A 27,864-nucleotide genomic window follows, 5' to 3' on the forward strand; every position below is an offset into this window, starting at 1 on the left:
AAGCACTGTCCTGATTGGTCAGCACGGAATAGCTCTGATTGGTCAGTACAGATGCTGGTGGGTCTTTTATAAGGGCTAACTCAGGTGGCAGGAACATAGTACAGGCAGGCAGTTTACTGCAGGCTTCTCCCTAAAGCATGAATCACGTGAGACACCCCTCTTTAAAAATGCTGCTAGGCTCTTTTAGAACAAAGTTAGCCACCAGGAACCCTTCTATCTTCTTTCTCAGCATTCATAATAGTAATGGGATGTGTGTGCTGATTGGGCACTGCCAACTTCTCAAACTTTGGACTCTTTTGGATACCACCACCTTCATTCCATATTAAGTTTTCTCATGGTACTTGCTTTTTATCACAGAAAACACCAAAAGTTCAGCTTCATAAGGATTGTTTTGTGGGGACCCATTCAGAACCCTAGAGTTTGTATAGAGATTATTTTAATCTGAAGACATTTAAGATTTAACAGAGCTTCCTTTATTTGACTAAAAGCAGCAACTCTGAGAAATGAGGATGCCATAAATTCCCTCTCTAGAGGAGTTTCATGATCCCAAAGAAGATAGAAAGTCCATTCATACCTGCATAAATAATTATCACAAACTGTTCTCCTAAAAACCCATTTGTCTTTCCTTTAAAAGAAAAAGATTTATTTATTTTTAGAGATAGAGGAAGGGAGGGAGAAAGAGAGGGAGAGAAAACTGATGTGTGACAGACACAGAGCGGTTGCCTCTCGCATGTCCGCAACCAGGAACCTGACCCGCAACCCAGGCATGTGCCCTGACCTGGAATCCAACTGGCAACCTTTGGGTTTGCAGTCCAGTGTTCAACCCACCAAGCCACACCAGCCAGGGCCACTTGTCTTTCCTAAAGAAACCTATTCATCCTTCCAATAGCAGCCTTTTCTTCCCCATCTCTTCCGTGCACTAAGTCGGATATAGAGGCCCCAAATTCTAACCATCCCTTTGAGTTACCCATCACTGGGCACTCCTGCATGTACTGGTGTTGCATTCCAAAATAAACGTCCTTTTCTTTCACTAATCTCTCTTTTGTCAGTTTAAATTGTGAACTCCCCAAAGTGAACCTAAGCGGGTAGACGAAATGCTTTTTCCTCCTCATCAATGTCATCAACACTGTGAACGACCTTTCATTAATAGTTTTCCCACAAATGTTGATGAGTTTCCCTTGAAATGTAAATATACCCTATAGTGCCTCTGTGAATTTACTCTAGTTCACTGGAGTGCCTTGGTGCTCAGTTTGGAAACCAAGGTACTAGCCTCAATCCCGTCAAAGTGATGTAACTTAATCTGTGGGCTTGCTGGGACGGGCATACCTTAACTGCGTCTTTTATCAGCAGTCTCCGTCTTCTCTGGACGTGCCTGTCTGGTTCATGGCTGTGTCCCCTGTGCCAACATCAGGGCCTGGCACAACTAAGAACTCAGTTGAAGGAGGTGTCACCTGAGCTTAGGGAGCACAGGTGCTGCTCACACATTGTTAACTCCTGAGGGATAGTTCACCCTCCCCCACTCAGGGGTCATCCCAGAGTAAGTGTGTCCAGACCTTTGGATATAGATACTACTATTTCCTGATCTTCTGGCTCTTTTTCCCTAGACCTTATGGAGACCATATTCACCCTATTTCCTCACTCTTTCTTTTATGTAGCGAACAATACAGCTGCATTAGGTTACTGTTTATTATACTACAGTCTGTTCTTAACACAACAGTCTGCATTAGATTAGGTCACACTTCTGCTCAAAACTTGCAACTGCTCCCCAGCTTACTCCGAGTCAAAGCTAAAAGTCCATAAGGGCTCGGATGACCTGACCTTGACTTTATTCTCTGAACTCCTGTCCTGCTGCTCCCCCCAGCTCATCCTCTTGCAGCCATTTGGGCCTTCCTGCAGTTCTCAAACCCAGGATGTTTGCTCTTCACTTAGGAGTTGTTTCCTCTGCCTGGAAGGCTCTTCCCTCAGACATGTGGAAATGGTTAGGACCACCCAAATGGGACAAGCAAAGGCCAATTACTCAGAGCATGCTACAGCAAGGGAGTCAGCCACCATCATTTGTGTTTGGCGGTGACTCAAAGGCATTGCTGCAGGGGTTGCTGTTTGGTTCCCTGGATGGGTTGCTACAGATATGGCTGACTTCCTGAGCTGGTTGCTGCAAACTGAAGCCAAAGCACCTAGCAGCAACCAGTCCAGAAATAACTGGTCAATGACTGGTCAGCTCGGCTTCTCTATTTTTTGATCCCACTTGAAACTCAGAACCAATCAGAGAAAGCTAAATATGCTCCCCAAGCCAATCACAGAATATGTTCTGCTTCTAGTTAGCCCACCTCCACCTTTTCCATGCCAACTACCTCCAATTAGGGCACACCTGAAGCCTTCCCTTTGTTCACTATGAAGCTTACCCGCTCCTCTGCCTGCCTTTAAGTCTCTGCCAAATGCAAATGATAGTAGCTGACTCCCTTGCTGTAGCAAGCCTTAAATAAGTATCTTGTTCTGTTCATTCTTATGTGGGTGTTCTTCACGTGTACCTATACTCAGTACATACCTTCTGGAGATGGCTGGGTGTTCCCGTCTACCAAGGGGTTGGGTGTTTGATGTGTTAACCGAAGAAGAGGGTCAGGCTGTAATAAAGAACAAAAAGCATTTATTTGAGCAAAAGGATTGCAACCTGAGAAATGCCAACTCAGGTGGCAACCTGTGGGGTAACTCAGGATGTGGCCCCTCCACAACCTCAGAGAACAGGTGGCTGCCTGGCCAGCAGCCATAAAGAATGAGGAAAACAGTCTGTATCTGCATGGAACAGCCCCTGCATCTCAAGGCTCCTGTGTTTACCACAAAAGTGTAGAATTTTCACCTGCGACTCCCTCCCTAACCCTGTAAGTAACATCAAAGCTGAAGGCAGCGTGCAGTCGTTTTTCTCCCACCGATATGTGCACTCCCTGTAACGTAAGTAATAAACAGCGCGTCCGCATATGCTGGTCCTCTGGGTGGTTTTTTCGGAATATCACGAACACCAGTACAGCTCCCCGGTTTGGAACTCCTGCGTTATACAACCTAAACAGCATTCTGGAGAGGACAAAGAAAGGCAGGGTTTATAAAGCCCAAACCCACAAAATGTAATTCTTTCATGCAAAAAAAAAAAAAAAAAAAAAAAAAAAAACCCAAACCGGATAGCAGGGCCCTGGCTGGCTTGTGAACTGAAAGGTTTTCCGTTGGATTCCTGGTCAGGCCAGGTCCCCGGTTGGGGGCATGAGAGAGGCAGCCAATTGATGTTTCTCTCACACATCGATGTTTCTCTCCCTCTTTTTCTCTCCCTTCCCTTGTGTCTAAAAATAAGTAAATAAAATCTAACAACAACAACAAAAAAGGATAGCAGGGGTTGGTTAGTCCCAATATACAAATGAAGAGGGGCTCCAACTATAGGGAAGAAAGTAAAGTCCACATATGTCCACCGACAGTTGTTCCAGGATGTTCACGCATTTGAGCTAAGTTTAGCAACAGAAATAGCAACTTAATGGCAGTGCTGAGAACTGAGGCACATGGGTGTGCACGGGCCCTGCTTCTCAAATAGCTTCCTGACTATTTTAAGTGATTCCCTTAGCAATGTTTATCCATTTTATTTTCTGCATTATCAGATGATGCTAAGATGTGTAACTTGTTACTTGTCTAATTCTTTAATAAGGTACGTCAGGGGCATCTGTCAACAGAAGAAAAGTTCAAATCTGTAACAATTTTTATGAGTTTATTTGAGCCAAACTGACAATTGCCCGAAGCAAACCTCTACATATTGAGAACATGCTCCGGAGTGGCAGTTTTGCACCTTATTTTATACATACAATCAAAGGAGGAGGCATAAGGGGGTTCCATGAAATTAATTAGCGATAGATTAGGGAGGTGGGAGAAAGTGAAGTGGGGAATCTTTGGGATGGATAAGAAGTAAAACAAATAGACACATCCTTCTTTTACATAGGCAGTTATAAAGTAGTTAACAGTTGACAATTAACATGATAGCAATCATAATGAGGGGCTCTGCTCTCTCCTGCTTTGGTGAGAGATTGTGCCCTTCCGGGTCTGGAAAAAGGAAATTACCCTGACATTCCAAAGGTATGTTATCTAGATGCAAAAAGACAACAGACAGGCTCAGTTAAGGTAAAGACTGACCTTTGCCAAAAAAGATACCCATCCAGGACATGACTACCTGCCATACTTGCTTTTAATTAGAAAGTTTCAAATTTAGATCATCCCACGTGGTTACTTTCAGCCTCTGAGTTTGTGAGGCCGCCATGCAGGCCTCCCCTGAGCTTGTCAGGTTTAGTATGTGGCCCCTTTTTCGTTCACACATCTAACTATAGCCTTCAAAATCTGGCCCAAGGTTGGTATTGTCCTTATGACTGATGAGGGAAAAAAGGTTCAAAGAAGAAAAATTACTAGGTTATCTGGCTGGTGGGGTGGGATTAGGACCTAGGCCCCCATTACCCCAAAACACGGGCTTGCAACCTTTGTCCTATAACTGGCTTATTCCCTCAGAGCCTCCATTTCCTTTTTGTAAAACAAGAATATCATATTAAGTTGAACCAAATGAAATAGTAATTTTGCATTTCAGAAAAGGTTCCATATTGGCAATTTCATGCAGTTCAACCTAATTCATGAAGCTTAAATAAAATGATGTGAAATAAAAGGAAATCTAACATTTGTCAGTAACACAGGACTTCAGGAACAGTGTCCCAGAATTTACTGCTAAATTCCCTACACCATCATTTACTAGCTGATCTTGGGCAAATTACTTGAGCCATCTGTGCCAACAATTCCTAATCTGTAATTCTGAAACCCAAAAAGCTCCAAAAACCTAAAGTTTTGTGGCAGACTCACTTGGCAGCAAATTTTGACCTGAGCTGACCTGAACCTAATCATAATCTATATTGTTAAAAAGGAACTACAACCTCAAAATGCAATCACTTGTGTTAAGCTCCACTTAAGCATACCAAGGCTTAATACCTAACCTAATTTCAGCCTTCCCCAGGAATGTAATTTTAACACACTAGTCTGGAATCTCCTGGTCAGCAAAATGAGGTAATCCTCCTAATAGACCCTATTGTTCCCCAAAGAAGGTAAATAATCCTCAACTTCATTAATGATTTCTTTTTCTCACTGCCTCTGTGCCCTTAAAAACCTTCCCCTTTCTGTAGCCCTCTGGAGCTTTCTGCTTGCTAGGAGGCATGCTGCTCAATGTATGAATCATTCAATAAAGCCAATTAAATCTTTAAAATGTACTCAGTTGAATTCTTGTTACCAGTATTTATTCCATTTAGTGTGAATAAGCATGTTTTGCTGCAGCGATGTTTGACTTCAGAGTGTTGCCCAGACTCTTGGAGTGTCATATATATACCTTTCAAATATATCTTTCAAATACATTTGAAACAAACCTGATCTTATTATTTGCTTAACAAAAGAAAAGCGTGTGACAGAACACGGCTTCTCCTAACAAACTGAAGAGCTGATCTTATACAGGTAATTACCAAAATACAGCTGTTGCTGACTGGGGCTGGTTTCCAGGATTCTGGATTCCATAGTTATTTACTTACAACTTGGAATTAGGGCCAAAGGATGGCCAGCCTTCTAATTTCCTTTTACGCACACCCTGTTATTCTTCTAAAATCGGAAAAAATCCTTCATTCTGACGCCCAAAAGGTTCAAATAAGCCTATGGGCTTCAGCCCTGGCTGGTGTGGCTCAGTGGATCAAGCTCCGGCCTGCGAACTGAAAGGTGGTGGGTTTGATTTCCCGTGGGGCACTTGTCTAGGTTGAGGGACAGGGCCCTGGTTGGGGGTCTCCGAGGGTTAGTCAACTGATGTTTCTCTCTCCCTTCCCCTCTCTGGAAATAGATAAAATCTTTAAAAAAAGACTGTCGACCTAAGTATTTACCTCTTATGTTGAGAGGATTTAATTAATCTATATAAAATGATTGAATTATTGCCTGGCGAAGGGTAGTTGGCAGGTTTTTATCATAAACTCGTGAAGGACCTGCCACTTAACATTCATTCAGCACATATTTGTCAAGTGCCTCTGTGCAACGCTTTGGGAATACAACGTGAACAGGAGACCTGATCTCCTGCAGACAAAAGTTTGGGTCCATAATTTTTAGATTCCTTGGCAGAAGGTGTCCAACCGCAGGATTTTTCCAGCAGGCGCTGGCTGGAAGGCATTTCCCTGCAGGGGTCTCCATCCGCGGCTCTTCGGTTTGTCTCTAGGACCACAGACACTCACGCCTCCACGCGGTGCAACCACTCAGCACACAGGTCCCGCCCCGCGCTCGCAGTCACTACGACCACCCTCTCCCCTTTCGGAGCCCGAGCGCTTTTCCGGACCCGCAGCGCCGCAGCTGCGCCCGGCTTCCGGCCGAGGAGTTCCGGTCCCGACAAGCCCCCCGCATCTGCGCACCAAGCCCACGGCTGTTCCCGCCAGGGGGGCAGCCCCGACGGCCGCACGGCTCCGCGGCCCGACCCCTCCCCTTCCCCAGGCCGCCGGGATCCTGGGGGGCGGGGCCGGGCGCGCGCGGCTGAGACACCGCCCGCGCACTTCGAGGGGCCTGCCGATTGGCGGCCGGGCCAGTATTCCTCCGGCGCGTCGCGCGCCTCCCCCCAGATTTCCCGCCAGCGGGCGCCGCGCGGTCGGTCCTGTGCTGCTGGTCGCTCGGTCCGATAGAGCGGTTGGGCCTTGCCGCCTGTCGCTATGTCGCGACAGAGCACGCTGTACAGCTTCTTCCCCAAGTCTCCAGCGGCGCTGAATAATACCAACAAGGCCCGGGTCAAGGCCTCAGGTGAAGGCGGCGCTGCCGCTGCCACCAGGGCCTCCCCTTCCCCCAGCGGGGATGCGGCCTGGAGCGAGGACGGACCCGGGCCCGGGCCGTTGGCGAGCTCAGCGTCGCCGCCCGAGGCGAGGGACCTCAACGGAGGGCTACAGAGGTCGACTGCATCTGCGGTCCCCTCCAGGTAGCGGGGTGGGGTGTGGGGGTCAAAGGCAGGAGCACGGCGGCGGGACGCACGGAGCCCGAGGCACAGAGGCTTGTCTCGGGGGACTGGAGTGTGTGCGGCCAGGCCCTGGGCTTGGAGGAGCTGGGTTGCACACTTGGCTTGAAAGAATGTCGGGGCTGAGTTTATAGCATTGGGGGTGTAGACTGTAAACAACGCAGGAGGAAATAGACTGCAGGAGGAAGGGGGGAGGGGAGACTCGCAGAGTTGGGAGGAAGAGGAGATGCATTTTGCTAGGTTGGAGGGCTGGGTGGAGGAGAGAAAGTGCAAGCCGCTCGCGGTTCGTTCGGGGAAGAAAGGGGAGATGAGAGCACTGTGGATGGGGCGGAGAGAAAGGAGATTTGCTCGATTCTTGCGGGGTGCGTACCCAGGGAGGGGGAGGGGTGGCGGGAAAAAGTGCCTGCGGGAGGATGAACGCTGGCATCCTGGTGGGTGTGGGTGCGCGGCTTCCCAGGATGCCAGAAGAATGGGTGCCAGGAGAAGGTTCCTCCTTGAAAGCCGAGATAGTGAGTTAGGGCTCCAGTAGACGTTCGGGAAACTTTGGATATGAAGCTCCAACGCCGAGTCGCTTTGGGGGGCGGTGGGCCCTCGGCCTAGGTTTTGCGTTCTGCAGTTGGGAGTGGGGTGGACCTCTGACTGAGAGCGCCGGGGAGTGTGTCACCCCGCTAGACGTGCGGGCCTGATTGGTCCCAGTGAGGATTGCGAGTTGCAGGGGCGGGGTTGGGGGGGGCGTTGCAGAAAGTGCTGGGACCTCCTGGGTCATCCCCCAGGTTGATAGCTGTACACCAAAACAAGTGAAAAATTGGGAATCTTTTGATTTTGATAAGTGGAAGTTTGTGTCGAGTTGAATAAAATGTCATTTCATGGAAAACACCATTTCTGACGGTTCCACAGGAGAGTGGAGCATCCTAATTTTTCCGGAGTGGAGAGTGAGTCCTCTAAGTGCTTGATGCGACTCTGGGCAGGGATATAAAAACGCAGTTGTGGGGAAGCCTGCCTGCACGTGTACTGTTTTCCGGGCAATTTTTGCTATTCCAGTGCTTAGCTGCCTTTTTGTCCGAGTAGAGATGAGATTTTGAAAAGCTAGCATTTACTGTATTGTCGCGGAACTTTATCTCCGCGCCCCGCGTCCTCCCTGGATGAAGAATAAGTCTACCAAGACTTGGTCTGCTTGGGGAGGAGAGGTGGCCGAGCTCCCAAAGGAGAAGGGCCGGGAGCCTTTTCCTCCATGGGCTTTTATTAGCTTCATTTTGCACAGGAATACAACAGATAAAGCTCATCAATCATTGTCAGGCAGCAAGGGTCAAACAATACATAATTTACAGAGAACTTTGAGGGCTTATTCTGAGTTACGGTCAATTAGTTAAAGGGCTATAAAACTTTGGGCGCCAGACTTATCTCAGGTCTGGACCCTTATCTTTTAAGCTGAGGGTATGGGTATAAATTAAGTAGGTTTCACAGGACTGTATGCATTTTTTCTTAGGCCTGATTCCCCAGGGAATCTGCCCCTCCCAGCACAGGACTGCACTGCCCTCTGTTACTGCTTCAGGCTTAAGTCAGGCAGGGGAAGTAAGGCAGCCAAGATATTAGGAGACTTCTTGCAGACAGAATGAGGACTCAGGCTATTTCAAAGCCGAGGGGCGAGGGTCCGTCACCCCCTTTTTTATAGCCCCCTGAGTCCTTCCCTGTGGGCCTTAATCCTGGTGACCAATGCTTGTCTTAGGTCATCCCTCCCTTGAGGAATCTTACCCGTCATTGGCTAACTGGTCAAGCTCAAGGCCAAGGAGGGTGAAGTGGGCAGAGATGGCACACCTGCCAGGGAGATAAGCTTTGTCTCCTTAGTGGCTTAAGGTCCCAACTCTGACTCAGCCTCAACCGTGGGGGGGTTACAGCTTCTGAAACCAGGCAGGGCGGTTCCCAACACTGTATCCCAGGTGTTGAATTGGGCACAGTGTGTAAGGGTAGCTGTGTGAAAGGATGAAGAAATAGAGGTTCAGAAAATACAGAGAACTCCCAAGATCAGAGAGTTGGTTAGTGGTTCTGAGTAGTTGATTTGAAATGTCCTGTGTTATAGGTGTTCTACAGATTTTTCAAGTCCAAGTGCAATTATAATGTTACCCTCGTTTAAGCGACCTTCTAAGGCTGTTTATATAGTTGTGTGAAGAGTAGCAGGATGTGCCTACCCAGAATATGCCTCTTCGGCATAAAGATTATTTTGAGCTGAGAAATTATTTTTGAGAAACAGCTGACGAAATAGAAACTCTTAACACTGTAGTAGTTATCTTCTGTATAGGAAATACACATTTGTAAAGGAAATCTCCATTTGTAAGGGTGTCTCCCTCTCTGTATCACAAAGAGAGGGATGACTCTTAAACTACAAGAAATGTATTAATGGAGAAGGTACTGACCTAAATCTGCACAACAACCACACCGTTGGTAACTTTTCTTTTCCTGGTAACTTCCCCTCCATCTTTCTTCTGTCTTTAGCTGCAGGTGATATTTAAGGTGATGGTGACTTAGGCTGTCTCAGGGAGCTACTCAGTTTTCCTTAGTATGTCCCATGTGTACAGGAGGTATGCTTGTTAATAGGCTTTTGTTTGCTTTTTTTCTTATTAATCTTTTATTACAGAAGGTCTCAGCCAAGAACTGAGAGGGGTAGAGGGAAAAATCCCCCCCCCCCCCCATGCATCTTCCCTAACAGACTTTTTATGGTGAGAGATAAGTACATGGTGTTATAATGTGTACTTGAACGTGGGTTGATTTTTCCTGCATCTATGCTAAACAGACACATTTGTTGTATGGTTGTGCTTTGTATTGAGTAGGGAGCATATGCTATTTTTTTTTCAAATTATAAGAGAAAGTTTATTTACAAAGTTAACAGGTAGTGAGTAAGCTGGGCTGTATAGGCCCAGGTAGCACATTTCAGAGGCAGAAGAAGGGTCCTTGGAGTTTAGGAGAAAGGCAGAGGTAACATGCCTGAGGGGAAGAAGAGAGGGAAGGGAAAGGCATGGGCTTATAACCCAGAGGGAGAAAGCCTATTTGTTTTTTTGAGGTTTGACCTCAGGAGACCTGTAAAAGCATAGCATTATTTACACATGACCTACTATGGGGACCATTTCCAGAGTATTCGAGAAAGATGGGCATTTCATACTAGGCTTCTTTGTTTATTTTTAAAATTGATTTGAGAGAGAGAGAAACATCAATTTGTTGTTCCACTTGTTTTATACATTCATTGGTTGATTTTTTAAAGAGATTTTATTTATTTTTAAACAGAGGGGAACGGGAAGGAAAGAAACATTAATGTGTGGTTGCCTCTTGCAGGCCCACTGGGGGCCTGGCCCGCAACCCAGGCATGTGCTGATTGGGAATCGAACCAGCGACCTTTTGGTTCGCAGGTCCAAGCTCAATCCACTGAGCTACACCAGCCAGACATTTTTAGATTTTTGTGTGTGCCCTGACTGGGGATCAAACCCACGATCTTGGCCTGTCAGGAGGATGCTCTAACCAGCTGACCTACCCAGCCAGGGCCTAGCTCAGTCGGTTAGTTAGAGCGTCCTCCGCGGTGCTTCATTTTGATACTAGGCTTCTAAAGAAACTCTTCAGCACCTGTGTATTGAGCCTTGATTCATCCTTCATTCAGCAAATGTTCACATACCTGTTCTGCCAGGTACAGTGTTAGGCATTGTGGGTCCTGGATATGATAGTGAACAGGGCAAGCAAAAAGGCAGTAATAGAGCAGGAGCAGAGTGTATGAGTTCTGTGTGCTTTGGGACTAGGAGGGGGCATGTATTGATCAGGGTAGCCTTTCAGCCCTCTACGCTGAGACTCAGAGGATGTATAAGAGTTAGCCAGTTACAGTGCTCATGAGGGTGAGGGAGGGGATATTAGGAAGTCAATTTAGGAAGAGGAAGGTCCTGCAAGTTGTGGCTAGAGAGGAAAGACGGTGGAAGCCATGGAGAAGGTATGCAGGGATGCAGTTGTGAACAGGCTGATGGGCCACAAAGACATTTTGACTTCTGAGGGTCAGATGAAAGCGGTAAAAGGCATTGAGGCCCTGGCTGGTGTGGCTCAGTGGATTGAGCATCAGCCTGTGAACCAAAAGGTCACTGGTTCGATTCCTAGTCAGGACACATGCCTGGGTTTCGGGCCAGGTCCCTAGTTGGGGGCATGTGAGAGGCAGAAACGGTCTATGCTGCTCTCACACACAGATGTTTCTCTACCCCTCTATCCCTCCATTCCCCTCTCTCTAAAAATAAATAAATAAAATCTTTTAAAAAATGACATTGAGCATTGTTTTTTTCCCTCCATTTTATTTTTTCAAATTTATTTTTCAGAAATTGAACATCTTAATATTTAGGTTTCCTCTTGTGCTCAAGTGTTAAGTGTTTTGCCTGTTTTTTCCTAATTCTTTGTCAGTCCTGTGAGATGCAAAAAGTCTTTCTCCATCCTGGGTTGTCTTTTTGTTCAGGTTATGAGATCTTTTGAAATGAAGTTACTGATTGTCATGTTGAATTTGTCAGCCTTGTTCTCTATGGCTAATGCTTCTGTAGATTTTATTAAGAAATTCATAGGGCAGACCGATGCTTTAGAACCAAGTGTGGTGTTTGGTGGGGGAGACCACTCAGGAGCCTGCCGTGGAAACGGAGAGCAGATGGGGGTGAGGGCAGTGGGGATAGAGAGGATTTAGAAGAGGCTGAAAGAGGCCCACGTGGTAGAGGAGGCAGGTGTTGATGAAAATTTGGAGTAGGGCAGATGAAAGCAAGAGGAGTCAAGATGAGGTCAGTTTGAAGTAAATGTGCCCTGGGCCTGCTTTTCAGAATTTGTTTTTTCTGTCATTTATGAAGATCATGATCGACAAAGCTGTGAGCAAGACTTCTGACTACTTAAATCTGGCTTTTAAAAACAAATCACGGCCAGTTCCTTTTTCATAACCTCATTCTGATAACTGCTGATTGTGGGTAATGACATTCATAGATCAGAAGTGCCACGGCAGACCTGACAAGTTTTGAGTCTTTAGTTAAGGTAACTCTCTGCCCTAGCTGTAGGTGCAGTTCCTGAGAATTTTCAGAGTTAAACATTTATAGCAATATTTTGTTCCAAGTTCTATTACGCTAATATAGGTACTTGTAAGAGAAAAGCATTCAAGCTTTTAAAAAAGTATGATTGTGAACTCATAGTTTCACAGACCTAACTCATTTTAATTGATATAATTAAAACAGGTATTTTAAAAAGATGCTTAACTTATAATTGGGTCAGTGGGAGCCTTTTTTAAGTTGGCTTGTAGGACTTTTTAATATTTACTACCTTAGAACTTTTGAAAACGTTCTTTTATTCTGATGACAGTTCTCAATTTTCCCAGCTTCAAGGCATGGACTTAAGCTGTTCTCCAAAGAACCCTGGTTGCTAATACTGTTTAGGAAATACAGTATTAGAGGCTAGTTTGGTTAATTATTTTAATAGTCACCTTAGATCTAGTGTATAAGTGATGGGAAACACTACTTAGGGATGAAGCTGAAGCTTTGAAAGCAGGGTATAGGGGCAGAGACAGGTAGGTGGATGGGTATGATGGGAGCCTTGGAGTTACTCGCTCTGATGACTTCTCTCTTTTTTTCGTTAGTACTGAATTTAGTTAGTGGAGGGTAGGGGAAGTCTGCTCTAGTGGTCCACCTTGAAAGGTGTAAGTAAGCACAGACATTGGTAGTTTGGTTTGAAGAGTGTTTGTGTATCTGTGGTGACTCAGTGTTTACATACACTAGTTTTTGTTGGACAAACCCAGTTTATCTTTTATTGTTTAGAAGCAAATTGTAGCAATGATTCTGGTATCTATTGATTATTTTTTAAAAAGTAGGTAGCTAAAAATGTTGATTATAAATTTGGGCACAATAAGTAATGGACACCAAGGTTATAGAAAAGAGAAAAAATAATATGATTTTTAAAGCAAAACTTGATAGTCTCAATGCATGTTTAGCTTTACTGAGTCACTTATTTTTGGTTGTATGAAGCCTTTTACATTTGTTTTTCTGAGCTGTCAGATTTTATTTTTTTTCACTGTCTTTAAAATCCCAATATGTCAGACATTTAGGGTATATTAAAGTTTTAAAACACTTGCAAAGACATAATTGAATAAATAAAGATATCATGATACAAGTCCAATATTTATTTTGCCATTTCAGCTTGAGCTTTAGGGAAGAGCCAATGTATTTTACATTATAATTAATATAATACTTAGATGTATTATATTAATACATCTTTTTGGCCCAGATACATACACGTTTTTAAGATTTCATTTATTTATAGAGGGGAAGGGAGGGAAAAGGGAGGGAAACATTGATGTGCCAGAGAAAAAACTCATAGGTTGCCTCTCTTATGAGCTGCGTCCTGGTTGATCCTGTAACCCTGGCGTGTGCCCTGGCTGCCCTGACCGGGAATCCAACCGGCCACCTTTGGCTTTGCCAGACGATGCTCAACCAACTGAGCTGCACAGGCCAGGGCAGGCCCAGATATTTTCGAATTGGATTTCCATTTACATGGGGCTAGATGCTCCTCATCAATATTAACACGTTTCTTAGTTATATGAAGAATGAAATATGTTAAGATTGTCAGGAAATGTAGCCAAATATTAAAATACAGTGAAGTTAATATGACGGTTAAAAGAAAGCTTGATGTAGAGCCAGTTGTATATGTCATGTTATTTTATGATTGTTTCGCTTTTACAAAGACCAATGTATGAAAGATGGAAGATAATTATAGCACATTCCAACTGTCATTCCACGCTTACATTATATTTGCATATTTTAAAATACAGTAGCGTTGGCAGAAAAAGTTTGGAATTGTTGCATGGATGTATTTATTCCTTTTACTTTGGCCTTTGGAAACTGCACAACTACTAGAGATAAAATTTTAAAATTACCTTTAAAGAATTAGAGTTTGCACACAAAAATTAATAAGTTGAAAAAGTTTTTTGTTAGCATTAAGTGAAGAAAAATTTTAATGAGAAATGCTCACAATTTTTAGTTGCTCAGTTCTCTTTGTGGCTTGAAACCAGTGTTTTCTAGGCCAGAATTTTTAGCTACTTTTTCTTAAAGCCTTTTAGCATTGGAGGGAAACCATGTCTAAATTTTTTAGTCTCCGCATTTTATAGTATACTGCCAATTCTTAACAGCAGAGAAGTTCAGTTATGTGGGAGACTCTGTAAGTGTAAGGTTGTATTTAGGGTAAGGTGGTGTTGAAAAATAATTTTTGTTAAAACAGTTCAGTTTATAACATTTTAGTTTTACAGATGAATTTATTTTAAAACTAAAATGATTGTAATTAGCTTTTTACAATTTTTTTTCCCCTCTCGTGATCATGCACATTTGCCTTTCAAATAAATTTAAAGACATTAAAATTTAAAGTTGGTTGTTTGGAAAGGGATGTCTTTTAATCATTTGTAAGACCTTTGAACAGTGTTTTACAATTTGTACTATATTTGTAGAAATGACAAGTTTTAACGTAACAGCAGTCTTAGAAAGCTCGAGTTTTTTCCTTTGGGATAAAACTAGGATGATTAACTTACTCGTGTTAAAACTACTATTTTATTACATGGTACAGTTAGAGATAGAAAACAAAGAATATCTCCCCCATGTGTCTTCCGGATCTCAGAAACTTGAGTTACTGTTAAATGAGCACAGAGAGGGACTTCAGGAGGCACGTGTGGCTTGCTGACATTTGTTTGCTCAAGAATTTCTATCTATTCGTTTAATTTCCCTGGGAGCCTCTAAAACAACTTAGACTCTTGTAAATGCTCTGTTGCCTCCTACCAGCCAAAATAGTGTTTCACTGGGTTTGGGGCATCTTGCTCCCTTGAACTTCAGATAATGGCACCAACCTGTGCCTTCTTATCAAAGTCTCTGATGCAGTAACTCCATTCTTGAGAATCTGTAACCTCTGTGGACATAGATGTAATGAAATGCCTGGTGTCCAGTTGAGCCCTTCTTTGTTCTTTCAATCTGTATAACTCAGCTTACACAGACAAGAAAAAGTTACCTTCAGTTGTACAAACCAAGACCACTTTGTCAATCCCCATACTGGCTAGCATCTAGAGAGATTAATAATTTCAATACACGGGGAGGAACTGTCCCAAACTGGCCAGTGATGGCGTTAGAGCGTCACTGAACACACCAAAACCTTACTTGAGTCTCCATCTCAAGGGATTTAATTGCCTTAAAGAAGGGCAGCCAGGCTCGACATATGAGTTTGTTTCTCTACCTGTCCCCCTTCACAAAGATCTGCCTTGGCCAACACACAGTTTGAAGCCTGATGTCTCAAGACTATATAGCCAGAAATATGCTTCCTTAACTTTGTGTGTATTTGCTCTGTTTAGCCAAATTCCAAAAGTTCAGACTCAGAACATATAGTATGTTTATGTAAATAAAGGTTATTTCCCTCCTTTAGTAACAGAAGTAAAAAAGTAACAGCTTTAGGGGTGCTCTCAGCTACTTAAGTACAGACAAAACTTGTGGTTTTCTGAGACCAGTGTGATAGGCTTTGTGGCTACTTGGCTAGTGCCCGAGTTTAAGGGAAAGCCTGCTTGACAGTAGGGAGGCTTGTAAACACACCATTCTGCACAGTGATGCACAGCGATAGGGGTCTTTGTCTCTTGTTAATTAATGGGTCTGTTAGTAAGGAAGAAGCTGTGGTAAGAAGTTTGAATTGTGCAGACAGAGCTTTCTGTTTGAAGATGACCTTCACCGTGAGCTTGGCTGCAGTGTTTCCAAATTTGTAAAGGTTACTGTAGATTTCTGTTAAGTCCAGAAAGACTGTAATTAACCATAAAGGCCCTTGAGACAAACACCAGCCAAAGTCACACTCTGGTTCTTGTTTCTTTTGTAATTGTCTAGGCTAGGGGTTTCTACCTCACATATTTTGAAGAAAGGAATGCTTTAATTTCATGATTAGGTCTGAATAAAATGGCCTCATTTGACTAATAATGATCACTTTTCTAAAATGCCTAAAATATTGTTTGTAATGTACTTATTTTGGTAGTTATTCACTGAAAAAACCTCTAAGCAGGCTTTAAAATCATGCTATATGGTACCCACACAGGGTGTATCAGCTTTGTGGACTCTTCTGTAGTCTGTTAGCTAGATTCTTCTACCCTTGCCCTTCCCCTCCCCTTTTCTCCTCTCCCTTTCTCAGGAGGCCTGCAGGGCTAAACCAGGTTTTGTGAAGATTGAATCTGTTTTGATTCTGTAGGCATATGCACTCGTACTTGGTATTTTTCGGGGGGGCACTTACCTGTTGACATGAAGTTTTTCATGAAACCAGATTTTTAGGAGCAGGGGAGTAGTAGTGGGCTAGGCAGCTTTAGTAGTGTTTGGAATGTAGAGGGGCTTAACTGGAGAGCACAAGCAAAGTCTAATGAGGTAATATTTAATATAATTAGCAAGTTACATAGTTGCTATATTTGCTATTTTACTAATAAGTACTGTGGTTAGAGCCACTTCCCGATATGTACAGTGTTGGAGTACAGGCGTGATTTGTAACTTGGAGAGCAGTGTGCAAGCCTGTACCTTTATCTGCAATCAGTCTTCTACCAGAATTTTGCCATATTTTTTAAGCTTTGAAAGATTCTGAGAAAGTTTCTCACCTTAATACTAGAATTCATTATATTTGTTAGTTTACATGTTGTGATATCTGCTTATGTCTAAAAAATAACTGGAAAATCTGGTTTAAAAAAATCATCAATTCTGGAATGTGCTTGGAAACTTCAGAGGGGTCTTAACACCTTCGTTGGAATTGTTTATTCATAGGTAATTACCTTCAATGCAGCTTAACGGAGTATTAACCAAGTTGTGTTTCCTTTTGGCAACAGTTCTTGTGACTTCTCACCAGGTGATTTGGTTTGGGCCAAGATGGAGGGTTACCCCTGGTGGCCTTGCCTGGTTTACAACCACCCTTTTGATGGAACATTCATCCGTGAGAAAGGGAAGTCTGCCCGGGTTCATGTACAATTTTTTGATGACAGCCCAACCAGGGGCTGGGTTAGCAGAAGGCTATTAAAGCCATATACAGGTAAGAGCCACTTCCCAGGAGTGGGTGGGTAGAGTGTGTGTGTGTGTGTGTGTGTGTGTATGCACGAGAATGAGAGCCTGCACACTTGTGCATAAGTGTCAGCGTTTTCCATGCAGTGAAATTAAGTGTATTTACTTCACCAGGTTGCAGGAGTGGTAGGGTGAAAGTTTTAGTGTGGATAAAGGATAAGGTAGGTGCGTCTAGTCTTTAATTAGTTTCTTGTGTAGAGTGGAATTTTTGTGTCCTCTGAGTGACTTACAGCAATATCATGCCCTAAAAGGAAAAATGATTTCATAATTTGATTTTACGACTTAGACCAAAATACCAAATTCAGACATGAAAAGGGTCAATTAAACAGTGTGCCCATCTTAGAGGATCGAAAAGAAGTGCAGCGCCACCAGGATGCGTAGCATGCAGATGAGCAGCGTTCTCCAGGGCAGTTAGAGATGTGTACTTAGCTGGCCTTCAGAATCCTCACCTACGAGCACATCCGAGTTCACTTTCATAGCAGACTTGTGGAACTTTAACTGTCTCTTCCCAGGTGCAGCTGTATTTATCGCAGCGGACTACAGTAATATGTGTAGCTTCACTTAGGGGAGGTGCGCACACCCTGTTAATCTCTTGAATTCTGTAGAGCATGTACAGTATGGTTGCGTAATACAGTGACTGTATACACTCAAGCATGACCATGTCCATATACGTCATCCTCAGACTTTTCAAGCTAGGACATGATTGAACTCAGTGTTTTAGAATCAGCACAAAGGGTCATTTTCTCAGGAATATCTGGGACTCATGCCTTTTGGTCTTAGTGTTTATCCTGCAGGGTGGGGGTGGGGGAGGGCTCACTGAAGAAAATTAAGTCTACATGGAAACCTAAAGTGCAAGAAGGGAAGATAATCAGGAAATTTGGTTCTGTCTTCTCTACCATTTTGCTGTGTGATCTTGGCCAAAGTAATTTATTTCTGATGTTTACTCACATAAAACGAGTGAGTTGGACTAGATGATGAATGAGGTCTTTTTCCATGAGTAATTTTGAGATTCTAAACACAGCTTTGGCAAAATGACTTCAAAAAGAGATCAAAAAGCTTCTGTGTGTATTATTTTCTAAAGTCATTCCTGTGCATATAGCTCTTTTCCTTTAAATTTCCAAATTGTTGCAAAACATACGTGTGAGTAAATCAGAGAGGCATGAATAAAATAAAGTCCTTTTTGTGTGGGGGGGCTGTCCTTAGAATTGTATAGTAGAGGATTGCATTGCAGTCTGTTGGGAATGATTTTGGTTGTTGTAATTTGTTGCAGCTTTTTAGAGAAATGGGAAATGGCAGCCTTATTTTAGGCAGTCCATAAAAGTTGCTAAGTCCTTGGAAACTTAGGACGTCCTGTTAGTTTCAGTATACAGAAGGAGGAAATAATGTGAAGTTTGGATTGGTTCAATTTAGGCAGATTCAGGTTTGCTTTCCAATTACAGTTATATCTGGGCAGAAGAAAACAGACATTTCTAGTTGTAACTCCTGGAAAAGAACTAAACAATTTTGTAGCATTAGACTAGTGATCTTCTGCATCTACTTTTTTGCTCAGTGGATAGAAGTGTCATAATATTATAGCTTTTTAATATATTTTATTTATTTTTAGAGAGGGGAAAGGAGGGAGAAGAGGAGGGAGAGACACATCGATGTGTGAGAGAAACATTGATGGTTGCCTCTCACATGCCAACTGGGGACCTGGCCTGCAACCCAGGCATGTGCCCTGGCTGGGAATTAAAGTGGCAACCTTTTTTAGTCCACAGGCTGGCACTCAACCCCCTGTGCCACACAGCCAGGGCTATTACAGTTTTTTAAACTGAAACAAATAAAGGAAGAGTTTTACTTTAAAGCAGAGCTACTGTTTTGAAAAAAAATGAACACATTCAAAGTCTGAACTGGGTTACCCTCACAAAATGTTAGGGTCCCTTACTTTAGAGTTATTTTTTAATATAACCTTACTGCCTTGGGGCCATTAGATATTTCTAATATCATAGCTTCATTTAACCGACAGTATAGTCCCGAAGTAGTTTTTTTGAAAAAAAGGATCTGAAAACAAACCCCTTGACATCTCACGCCTCACCCCCAAGAGGTATATGCCTTACCTGTTTGTTTAGGGCTACAGTCCCTGGTCATCAGAAGAAGAGAGACGGTGGTTCAAGGAGGTAAAATAGGTAATTTCAGTTACACTGGTTGTTTTACCCTGAAGGTTCCTTCCTTATGGGCTTTATTGATCTATCCATATGAATTTAATACTTGATTGTTGCCATTCTTGTTCATTTGGGCAAGTGCTGTAGTTGAACCAACTATCCAGCCAGTGGTTCTTATTTATAAGTGTGTATTTTTAGGTTCAAAATCAAAGGAAGCCCAGAAAGGAGGTCATTTTTACAGTGCGAAGCCTGAAATTCTCAGAGCAATGCAACGTGCAGATGAAGCCTTGAATAAAGACAAGACTAAGAGGCTTGAATTGGCAGTGTGTGATGAGCCCTCAGAACCAGAGGAGGAAGAAATGGAGGTGAGACATTGCAAACAGTTATTTCTGCTAGTAAAGTGATGGAAAAAAAGGGAGGGGGCATGTTAAAGTGATATTCTCGTTTTACATCTGTATATACTTTGGTATACTCATACACATGTGCTTTTTGTTTTGTTTTTTAATTTTTATAAGAGTTATATAACCTTGAAATGTTAATGGTCATTATTTGAGTGAATTAAGTCCTGTTAAGGAAGTGAACAAATAATTTGTTCATTTTAAAACAGTTTGTCCATTTAAAACATTTTCTAATAGAGGAAATTAATGAGGTATATGCTTAACAGATTCATGTATAAGCTTGGTTTTATGTTTTATTTTATTGTCTTATAAATGAGGGAAAAAGTGAGTTAATGTAATGGGTATTTTAAGAGAAATGAAAGAAAAAAGATTTTAATTTTAATTTTGAGGTTGTGACCAAGGGGGTCATGACATTAATCAGGCTTAGAACTGGATGGTAACTACAGTGATTATGTAGCCTTCACACGTGAGAGAGGCCCATGATAAGTAGATGTGCCTTGTCCAAGAAGATACAGTTGGTTTGTGAAAGATCAAGAACTAGAATTGGTAAAGATTAACTTACAGCTTTATTATACTGAAGAATATAAAAAATGGTAAACTTAGTAAATGTGTTTTCTGTAGAAGAGGTACCCTGGAAGATAACAGAGGGAGATTTAAAGGTTTTATTTCTACAGCTGTAATAATGAATACATCACCTATGTGTATTTGTGGTATGTGGTAATGCTTCATCTCTATTGGATAGGATAGAACTGTCAGGACAGAATTACTAATCTTTAATGTGATACTTGTTTTAATGTTAGGTGAAACTGAAATTGATACGCCTTGAGAAAAAGTCATTTCTCATTTTTGAAGGTTGATTTTTCTTTCAGTATATGAAGTCTCAGCATACTGAGAGGTATTCCAGAGCAATACTGTAAATTTCCGAATTTTGCTTTGTTTTTAAATGCTCTTTCCTTGCCTGACAGGTAGGTGCAACTTATGCATCAGATAAGAGTGAAGAAGACAATGAAATTGAGAGTGAAGAGGAAGTACCACCTAAGGTGCACGGATCTAGGCGAAGCAGCCGTCAAATTAAAAAACGAAGAGTCATTTCAGACTCTGAGAGCGACATCAGTGGCTCTGATGTGGAATTCAAGCCAGATACTAAGGAAGAAGGAAGCAGTGATGAAATAAGCAGTGGATTGGGGGATAGTGACAGTGAAAGCCTACACAGCTCTGTCAAAGTTGCTGCAAAGCGGAAGAGAATGGTGACTGGAAATGGTTCCCTCAAAAGGAAAAGTGCAAGGAAGGAAATGCCCCCAGTCACCAAACGAGCAACTAGCATTTCATCTGAAACCAAGAGTGCTTTGTGTGCTTTCTCTGCCCCTCAAAATTCTGAATCCCAAGCCCACATTAGTGGAGGATGTGATGATAGTAGTCGTCCCACTGTCTGGTATCACGAAACTTTAGAATGGCTTAAGGAGGAAAAGAGAAGAGATGTGCACAGGAGGCGACCCGATCATCCTGATTTTGATGCATCTACACTCTATGTGCCTGAGGATTTCCTTAATTCCTGTACTCCTGGGATGAGGAAGTGGTGGCAGATTAAGTCTCAGAACTTTGATCTTGTCATATTTTATAAGGTGGGGAAGTTTTATGAGCTGTATCACATGGATGCTCTTACTGGAGTCAATGAATTGGGGCTGGTATTCATGAAAGGCAACTGGGCCCATTCTGGTTTCCCTGAAATTGCATTTGGCCGATACTCAGATTCTCTGGTCCAGAAGGGCTATAAAGTAGCACGAGTGGAACAGACTGAAACCCCGGAAATGATGGAGGCAAGATGCCGAAAGATGGCGCATATATGTAAGCATGATAAAGTGGTGAGGAGAGAGATTTGTAGGGTCATTACTAAGGGCACACAGACATACAGTGTGCTGGAAGGTGATCCCTCTGAGAACTACAGTAAATACCTTCTTAGCCTCAAAGAAAAAGAGGATGATAGTTCTGGCCACACTCGAGTGTATGGTGTATGCTTTGTTGATGCCTCACTGGGGAAGTTTTTCATAGGCCAGTTTTCAGATGATCGCCATTGTTCCAGGTTTAGGACACTAGTGGCACATTACCCTCCAGTACAAGTCTTGTTTGAGAAAGGAAATCTCTCAACAGAAACTAAGATGATTCTGAAGGGTTCATTATCTTCTTCTCTTCAGGAAGCTCTGATACCAGGCTCCCAGTTTTGGGATGCAGCCAAAACTTTGAGAACTCTCCTTGAAGAACGATATTTTACAGAAAAGTTAAATGAGGACAGTGGGGTGATGTTACCCCAGGTGCTTAAGGGTATGACTTCAGAGTCTGATTCTATTGGGTTGACACCAGGAGAGAAGAGTGAATTGGCCCTCTCTGCTCTAGGTGGCTGTGTCTTCTACCTCAAAAAATGCCTTATCGATCAGGAGCTTTTATCAATGGCTAATTTTGAAGAATATATTCCCTTGGATTCGGACCTGGTCAATGCTACAAGACCTGGTGCTGTTTTTTCTAAAGCCAGTCAACGAATGGTGCTAGATTCTGTGACATTAAACAACTTGGAGATTTTTCTGAATGGAACAAACGGTTCTACTGAAGGTACTCTGCTAGAGAAGATTGACACTTGCCATACTCCATTTGGTAAGCGGCTCCTAAAGCAATGGCTGTGTGCCCCACTGTGTAACCCTTTTGCTATCAATGATCGTCTGGACGCTATTGAAGATCTAATGGTTGTGCCTGACAAAATCCCTGAGCTTGCAGACCTTCTAAAGAAGCTTCCAGACCTTGAGAGACTACTGAGTAAAATTCATAATGTTGGCTCTCCCTTGAAGAGCCAGAACCACCCAGATAGCAGGGCTATAATGTACGAAGAAACTACATACAGCAAAAAAAAGATTATTGATTTTCTTTCTGCTCTGGAAGGATTCAAAGTAATATGTAAAATTATAGCGATTATGGAAGAAGTCATTGATGACTTTAAGTCTAAAATCCTTAAGCAGGTCATTACTCTGCAGACGAAAAATCCTGAAGGCCGTTTTCCAGATTTAACTGTAGAACTGAACCGATGGGATACAGCCTTTGACCATGAAAAGGCTCGAAAGACTGGACTGATTACTCCCAAAGCAGGATTTGACTCTGATTATGACCAAGCTCTTGCTGACATAAAAGAAAATGAGCAGAGCCTCTTGGAATACTTGGAGAAACAGCGCAGTCGAATTGGCTGTAGGACCATAGTCTACTGGGGAATTGGTAGGAACCGTTACCAGTTGGAAATTCCAGAGAATTTCATCACCCATAATTTGCCAGAAGAATATGAACTGAAGTCCACCAAGAAGGGCTGTAAACGATACTGGACCAAAACTATTGAGAAGAAGCTGGCTAATCTGATAAATGCTGAAGAACGGAGAGATGTATCACTGAAGGATTGCATGAGGCGACTATTCTATAACTTTGATAAAAATTACAAGAACTGGCAGGCTGCTGTAGAGTGCATTGCAGTGTTGGGTAAGATTTTCAACAAGCTTGCTCCTAAGGCTTTGGTTAGTAATGTCCTGTGTTCCAGTTGTGCATATCCCTTAACACAAGTAACAGGGTTATGTGTGTTTTGACAAGTATGGAATATACTTGCCGCCTCATGAGGCAAAATAAAATGAATAGGTTGCCCATAGTCATGTAAGTCATTCACTGGAAACGTCATTGTTAGTAAGTAGCCTTCTGGCCTTCCTTCAGTCTTAAATAATTGAATAAAAGATTAATAAAAATAAGAACTTTAAATGAGACAAATTCCAAATGAATTTTTAGTATTTGAAGAATACAGTTTTTGATATCCCATTTTTTTGTTTAAAAAAAGGGACCCGTCACTTGAGGTTTTTACATAACTTGTATAACCTCTGTAGTTTTTATATTTCAGTGAATCTTTACATGCCTGTTTCAAGATATTTTAAATTTTCCCTTACTTTTAGCTGAAATTGTCACTTTCATCCCTGCAATTGATTTCTAAGAGCCCTGATTTATGTATTTGTAATTTATAACCTTTTCAGTTTCATTAATTTTTCTTTATATTTCAAGGCTGTTTTACAGCTTAGGGTTTTGTGGGGGTTTTTTGTTTGTTTAATATTTTATTTACAGAGAGAGGGGAAGGGAAGGAGAGAGGGAGAGAAACATCAATGTGTGGTTGCCTTTCACACACCCCCTACTGGGGACCTGGCCTGCAACCCAGGCATGTGCCCTGACCGGGAATTGAACCAGTGACCCCTTGGTTCCTAGGCCAGCGCTCATTCAACTGAGCCACACCAGCCAGGGCCTTTTTTTTTTTTTTTTTTTTTTTTTTTAAATGTAGCTACCACAGTTTACCCAACATTTGTAACCCAAATCGTGCTATCCAAATTTGTAACATAATTGTGGTCTGAACCTCAACTGTCCAGAAAAGCATCTTTATGTATTGTGAGTGCCACATTTTTTGCTTAAGCCAGTACAGCAAACAATTTGGTGGGTATATTAAAATCCTCCCTCAGCAGTGTTCAAAACTGGTGAATTTATTTTCCTCTTAAGCTTGTGTCTATTGTCAGAATGTTCTGCTTCTCCCAGGAAGTGTTAGTTAGCTTCAGAATTATGTTGTATAATGAAACCACATATAACACTTAGGGCTAATGACTCATTTACAGTTAATGAAAGCACTGTATTTTGCAATTAATGATAATGTCACTAATTAAAATGCCTACTGTATCTGTCAAAAAAGGAAGAACACCACACCACCTCCACTTAAAAAGCATTTTTGGAAAAGATTTTATAGAAGTTGGGTCTTTGAGATTATTAAGAAACTTCAAAAATGATGAAACCTCACTTTTTTTCTTCTCTTTAACAGATGTCTTATTGTGCTTGGCTAACTACAGTCGAGGGGGTGATGGTCCTATGTGTCGTCCAGTAATTCTGTTACCAAAAGACGACGCTCCTGTCTTCTTAGACCTTAAAGGATCACGCCATCCCTGCATCACAAAGACTTTTTTTGGAGCAGAGTTTATTCCCAATGACATTGTAATAGGCTGTGAGGAAGAAGAGGAGGAAAATGGCAACGCTTATTGTGTGCTTGTTACTGGACCTAATATGGGGGGCAAGTCTACACTCATGAGACAGGTAAACTCTAAAAGCTTTGTTACAGAAAGTCACTTGTAATAGTTTAAGAGTGAATGTTTTATGCATTTAGACCATCCTTTTCCAAACAGCACATGAACTATACAGGATACAGTCTGTCACTTAAGGAATGAAAGGGAACTCTTAAATTTATAAAATTGGTAATTGTATTTTTCTAATCAAGTATCTGTCTGGTGTTAAGGGAGGAATATGTTAAAAAGGCAAGGAAGGTTTCAGGTCATGATTTCTTTTCTTTTTTTTTTTTTGAAGATTTTATTTTAGAGAGGAAGGGGGGAAGGTAGAGAAACAGCAGTGTGTGGTTGCTGTTTGCACGCCCCCTACTGGGGACCTGGCCTGCAACTCAGGTATGTGCCCTGACTGGGAATCAGTTGGTGGCCTTTTGGTTTGCAGGCTGGCACTCAATCCACTGAGCCACACCTGCTAGGGCTCATGATTTCCTTACAAGCTTTTTGACTTCATACTCTGAAGGCAGATATATTCATAACAAAAATAATGTAAATGTTGCAGGTTGTCTTTCAATTAGGCTCATTTGTAGGAACTCTTACACAAAAGAGCTATGGCAGAGTTATTCATCTGGAAAAGCAAAATCCATGATCTCCAGGAACTGTTGACAACTGCTTTTAGGGAAGACAATGAATGTATTTTGTGTTCTCTTTATACCAGAAATTGGTCTATGTGAGTTTTACATTTTTAATGGGTTGTAGGAAAAAAGGCCAGTCATGTGAGAAAGACATTGAGCCATTGACAGAAATGTTGGCTGACTCTCCCACACTTCTGTACTATATATTATACAAAGTTCACCAGATTTACTAACTAGAGAGAGGCAGCATAATGCAGTATTATGGCTCTCAACTTACAAAAATATGGAATGCTTCATGAATTTGCATGTCATTCTTGTGTAAGGGCCATGCTTAAGCTTCGCTGTATTGTTCCAATGTTAGTATCTGTGTTGTTAAAATCACCTACAGAGCTCAACAAAAATGTAGAATGGCATTCTCTGAAATGAATCCATTTGGACTGGAATTGGATCTAGGCACCCAAATGATTTTACTGTATAGCCAGGGTTGAGAATCAGTAGTGTAATGGGTTAGTACACAGGCTGAGATTTTAAAACAAGTTAGGGCCTAAGTCTCTTGCCTTCTAAACCTCCCTTTTCCTACTTAGGATTGTGAAGGTTTTTTTTAAAGTGTCTGATTGTACCTACATAATGGTTCTTAAGAAAGATTAATGTTTGGCTTAGGTTATTGTCTGTCTTCTGTATGTATATGTATCTATGATATTCTTTAACACCAGTCATAAAAGACTTTTTCATCCCTTATCACACAGGCCGGCCTATTAGCTGTATTGGCCCAGATGGGTTGTTATGTACCTGCGGAAGTGTGCAGGCTCACACCAATTGATAGAGTGTTTACTAGACTTGGTGCCTCAGACAGAATAATGTCAGGTGAGGCTTTTTTTTCTGCATTAGGCTTTATTATTTGATTTTTCGGTGTTATGTGAAGCAAAATGCTCTCAGGCATTTGAAAACACTAGGAAATTCTTAAAGTATTATAAGTATCTCTGTAATGACATTTAACCTTTTGTACAACTGGGCAGCTCATGATAAATGCAAATAATAGGAACCTATAAGATGAATTTACTGTTGTAATAGGATTCTTTAAATGACTGCCCATTTGTGATTTTTTTTTTTTAAGGTGAAAGTACATTTTTTGTTGAATTGAGTGAAACTGCCAGTATACTTACACATGCAACAGCACATTCTCTGGTGCTTGTGGATGAATTAGGTAAGACAGTAAAATTTCCATTTGAAGGCTATCTTTAGAACAAATTATTAAAAAGAGAATATGAATAGACTCAACTTTGTGCCATAGACCCACAGTTGGTAATAATGTGAAAAGTGTTTGATTACTAAATTTCTTAATCCTATTCAAATTTGGTTGCTATAATGTGGGGATGATGAGTACCTAGGGAGAATAGGAAGTGCTGAAGATCAGTGGTACTTGAGCAGTAGTCTTAAAAAGGAATGTACCCCCACTCCTATTTGACTAAATGACCTAATTTTTATCTTGAGGACATACCCATTGATTTTAGAGAAGGGGAAAAGGGAGGGAAAGACAGGAAACACCAGATTAGTTGCATACAGACCAGGGACTGAACCTGCAAGCTAAGTAAGTTATGTGCCCTGACCAGGAATTGAACCCACAACTTTTTGGTTTGTGGGACAATGCTCCAACTGGACCACACTGGCCAGGGCCAGAGAATACTTGTAACTGATGTTGTATCCTGTTTTTTGAGCAAGGTGTACATCCTTTTTAGGGAGATACTAATTTATTCATGTTTTATTACTTTCACAGGAAGAGGTACTGCAACATTTGATGGGACAGCAATAGCAAGTGCAGTTGTTAAAGAACTTGCTGAGAATATCAAGTGTCGTACATTGTTTTCTACCCACTACCATTCGTTAGTTGATGACTATTCTCAAAATGTTGCAGTGCGCCTGGGACACATGGTATGTGCAGATTGCTCATTCGGAAGTTGGTTAGGTTTTTGAGATAATCAAATTGGGTACTTGCAGAGTTAGCACATGAATATAACTAATATTTCTCATTTTTAGGCATGCATGGTAGAAAATGAATGTGAGGATCCCAGTCAAGAGACTATTACTTTCCTTTATAAATTCATTAAGGGAGCGTGTCCTAAAAGCTACGGCTTTAATGCAGCAAGGCTTGCTAATCTTCCAGAGGAGGTTATTCAAAAGGGACATAGAAAAGCAAGAGAATTTGAGAAGATAACTAATTCACTGCGATTATTTCGGTAATTATAAATGGTTTTGTCATGCAGCTGACCTTATTTAAAAGAGTAAAGTGGGATAGATGATGCACTTTGAAAAACGTGAACTAAAACTCTTTTTTTTTTTTTTTTTTTTTTAATTTTAAGGGAAGTTTGCCTGGCTAGTGAAAGGTCGACTGTAGATGCTGAAGCTGTCCATAAGTTGTTGACTATGATTGAGGAATTATAGACTACATCAGAAGCCTTGTTTTTGACAAAGGTGGTAAATT

The 27,864-nt window shown here is 41.9% G+C and overlaps 1 protein-coding gene and 1 non-coding gene across 2 annotated transcripts; one reads left to right on the plus strand and one right to left on the minus strand.

The window, feature by feature from the left end:
• Positions 1 to 6,410: 6,410 nt before the first annotated feature.
• On the plus strand, positions 6,411 to 27,828 carry MSH6 (mutS homolog 6). The gene is made up of 10 exons (XM_024552837.4): positions 6,411 to 6,988; positions 16,881 to 17,080; positions 19,449 to 19,615; positions 20,614 to 23,158; positions 24,519 to 24,787; positions 26,132 to 26,249; positions 26,500 to 26,589; positions 27,160 to 27,314; positions 27,420 to 27,619; positions 27,743 to 27,828. Exons 1-10 carry the CDS (start codon positions 6,729 to 6,731, stop codon positions 27,822 to 27,824), a joined length of 4,086 nt encoding a protein of 1,361 aa, XP_024408605.2. The 5' UTR covers positions 6,411 to 6,728; the 3' UTR covers positions 27,825 to 27,828.
• On the minus strand, positions 25,663 to 25,767 carry LOC112298217 (U6 spliceosomal RNA). The gene has a single exon (XR_002974123.1). It is a non-coding gene; the product is annotated as a U6 spliceosomal RNA (small nuclear RNA).
• Positions 27,829 to 27,864: the final 36 nt, after the last annotated feature.

This window comes from Desmodus rotundus, chromosome 5 (assembly GCF_022682495.2).
Source record: "Desmodus rotundus isolate HL8 chromosome 5, HLdesRot8A.1, whole genome shotgun sequence".
Lineage (NCBI taxonomy): Eukaryota > Metazoa > Chordata > Mammalia > Chiroptera > Phyllostomidae > Desmodus > Desmodus rotundus.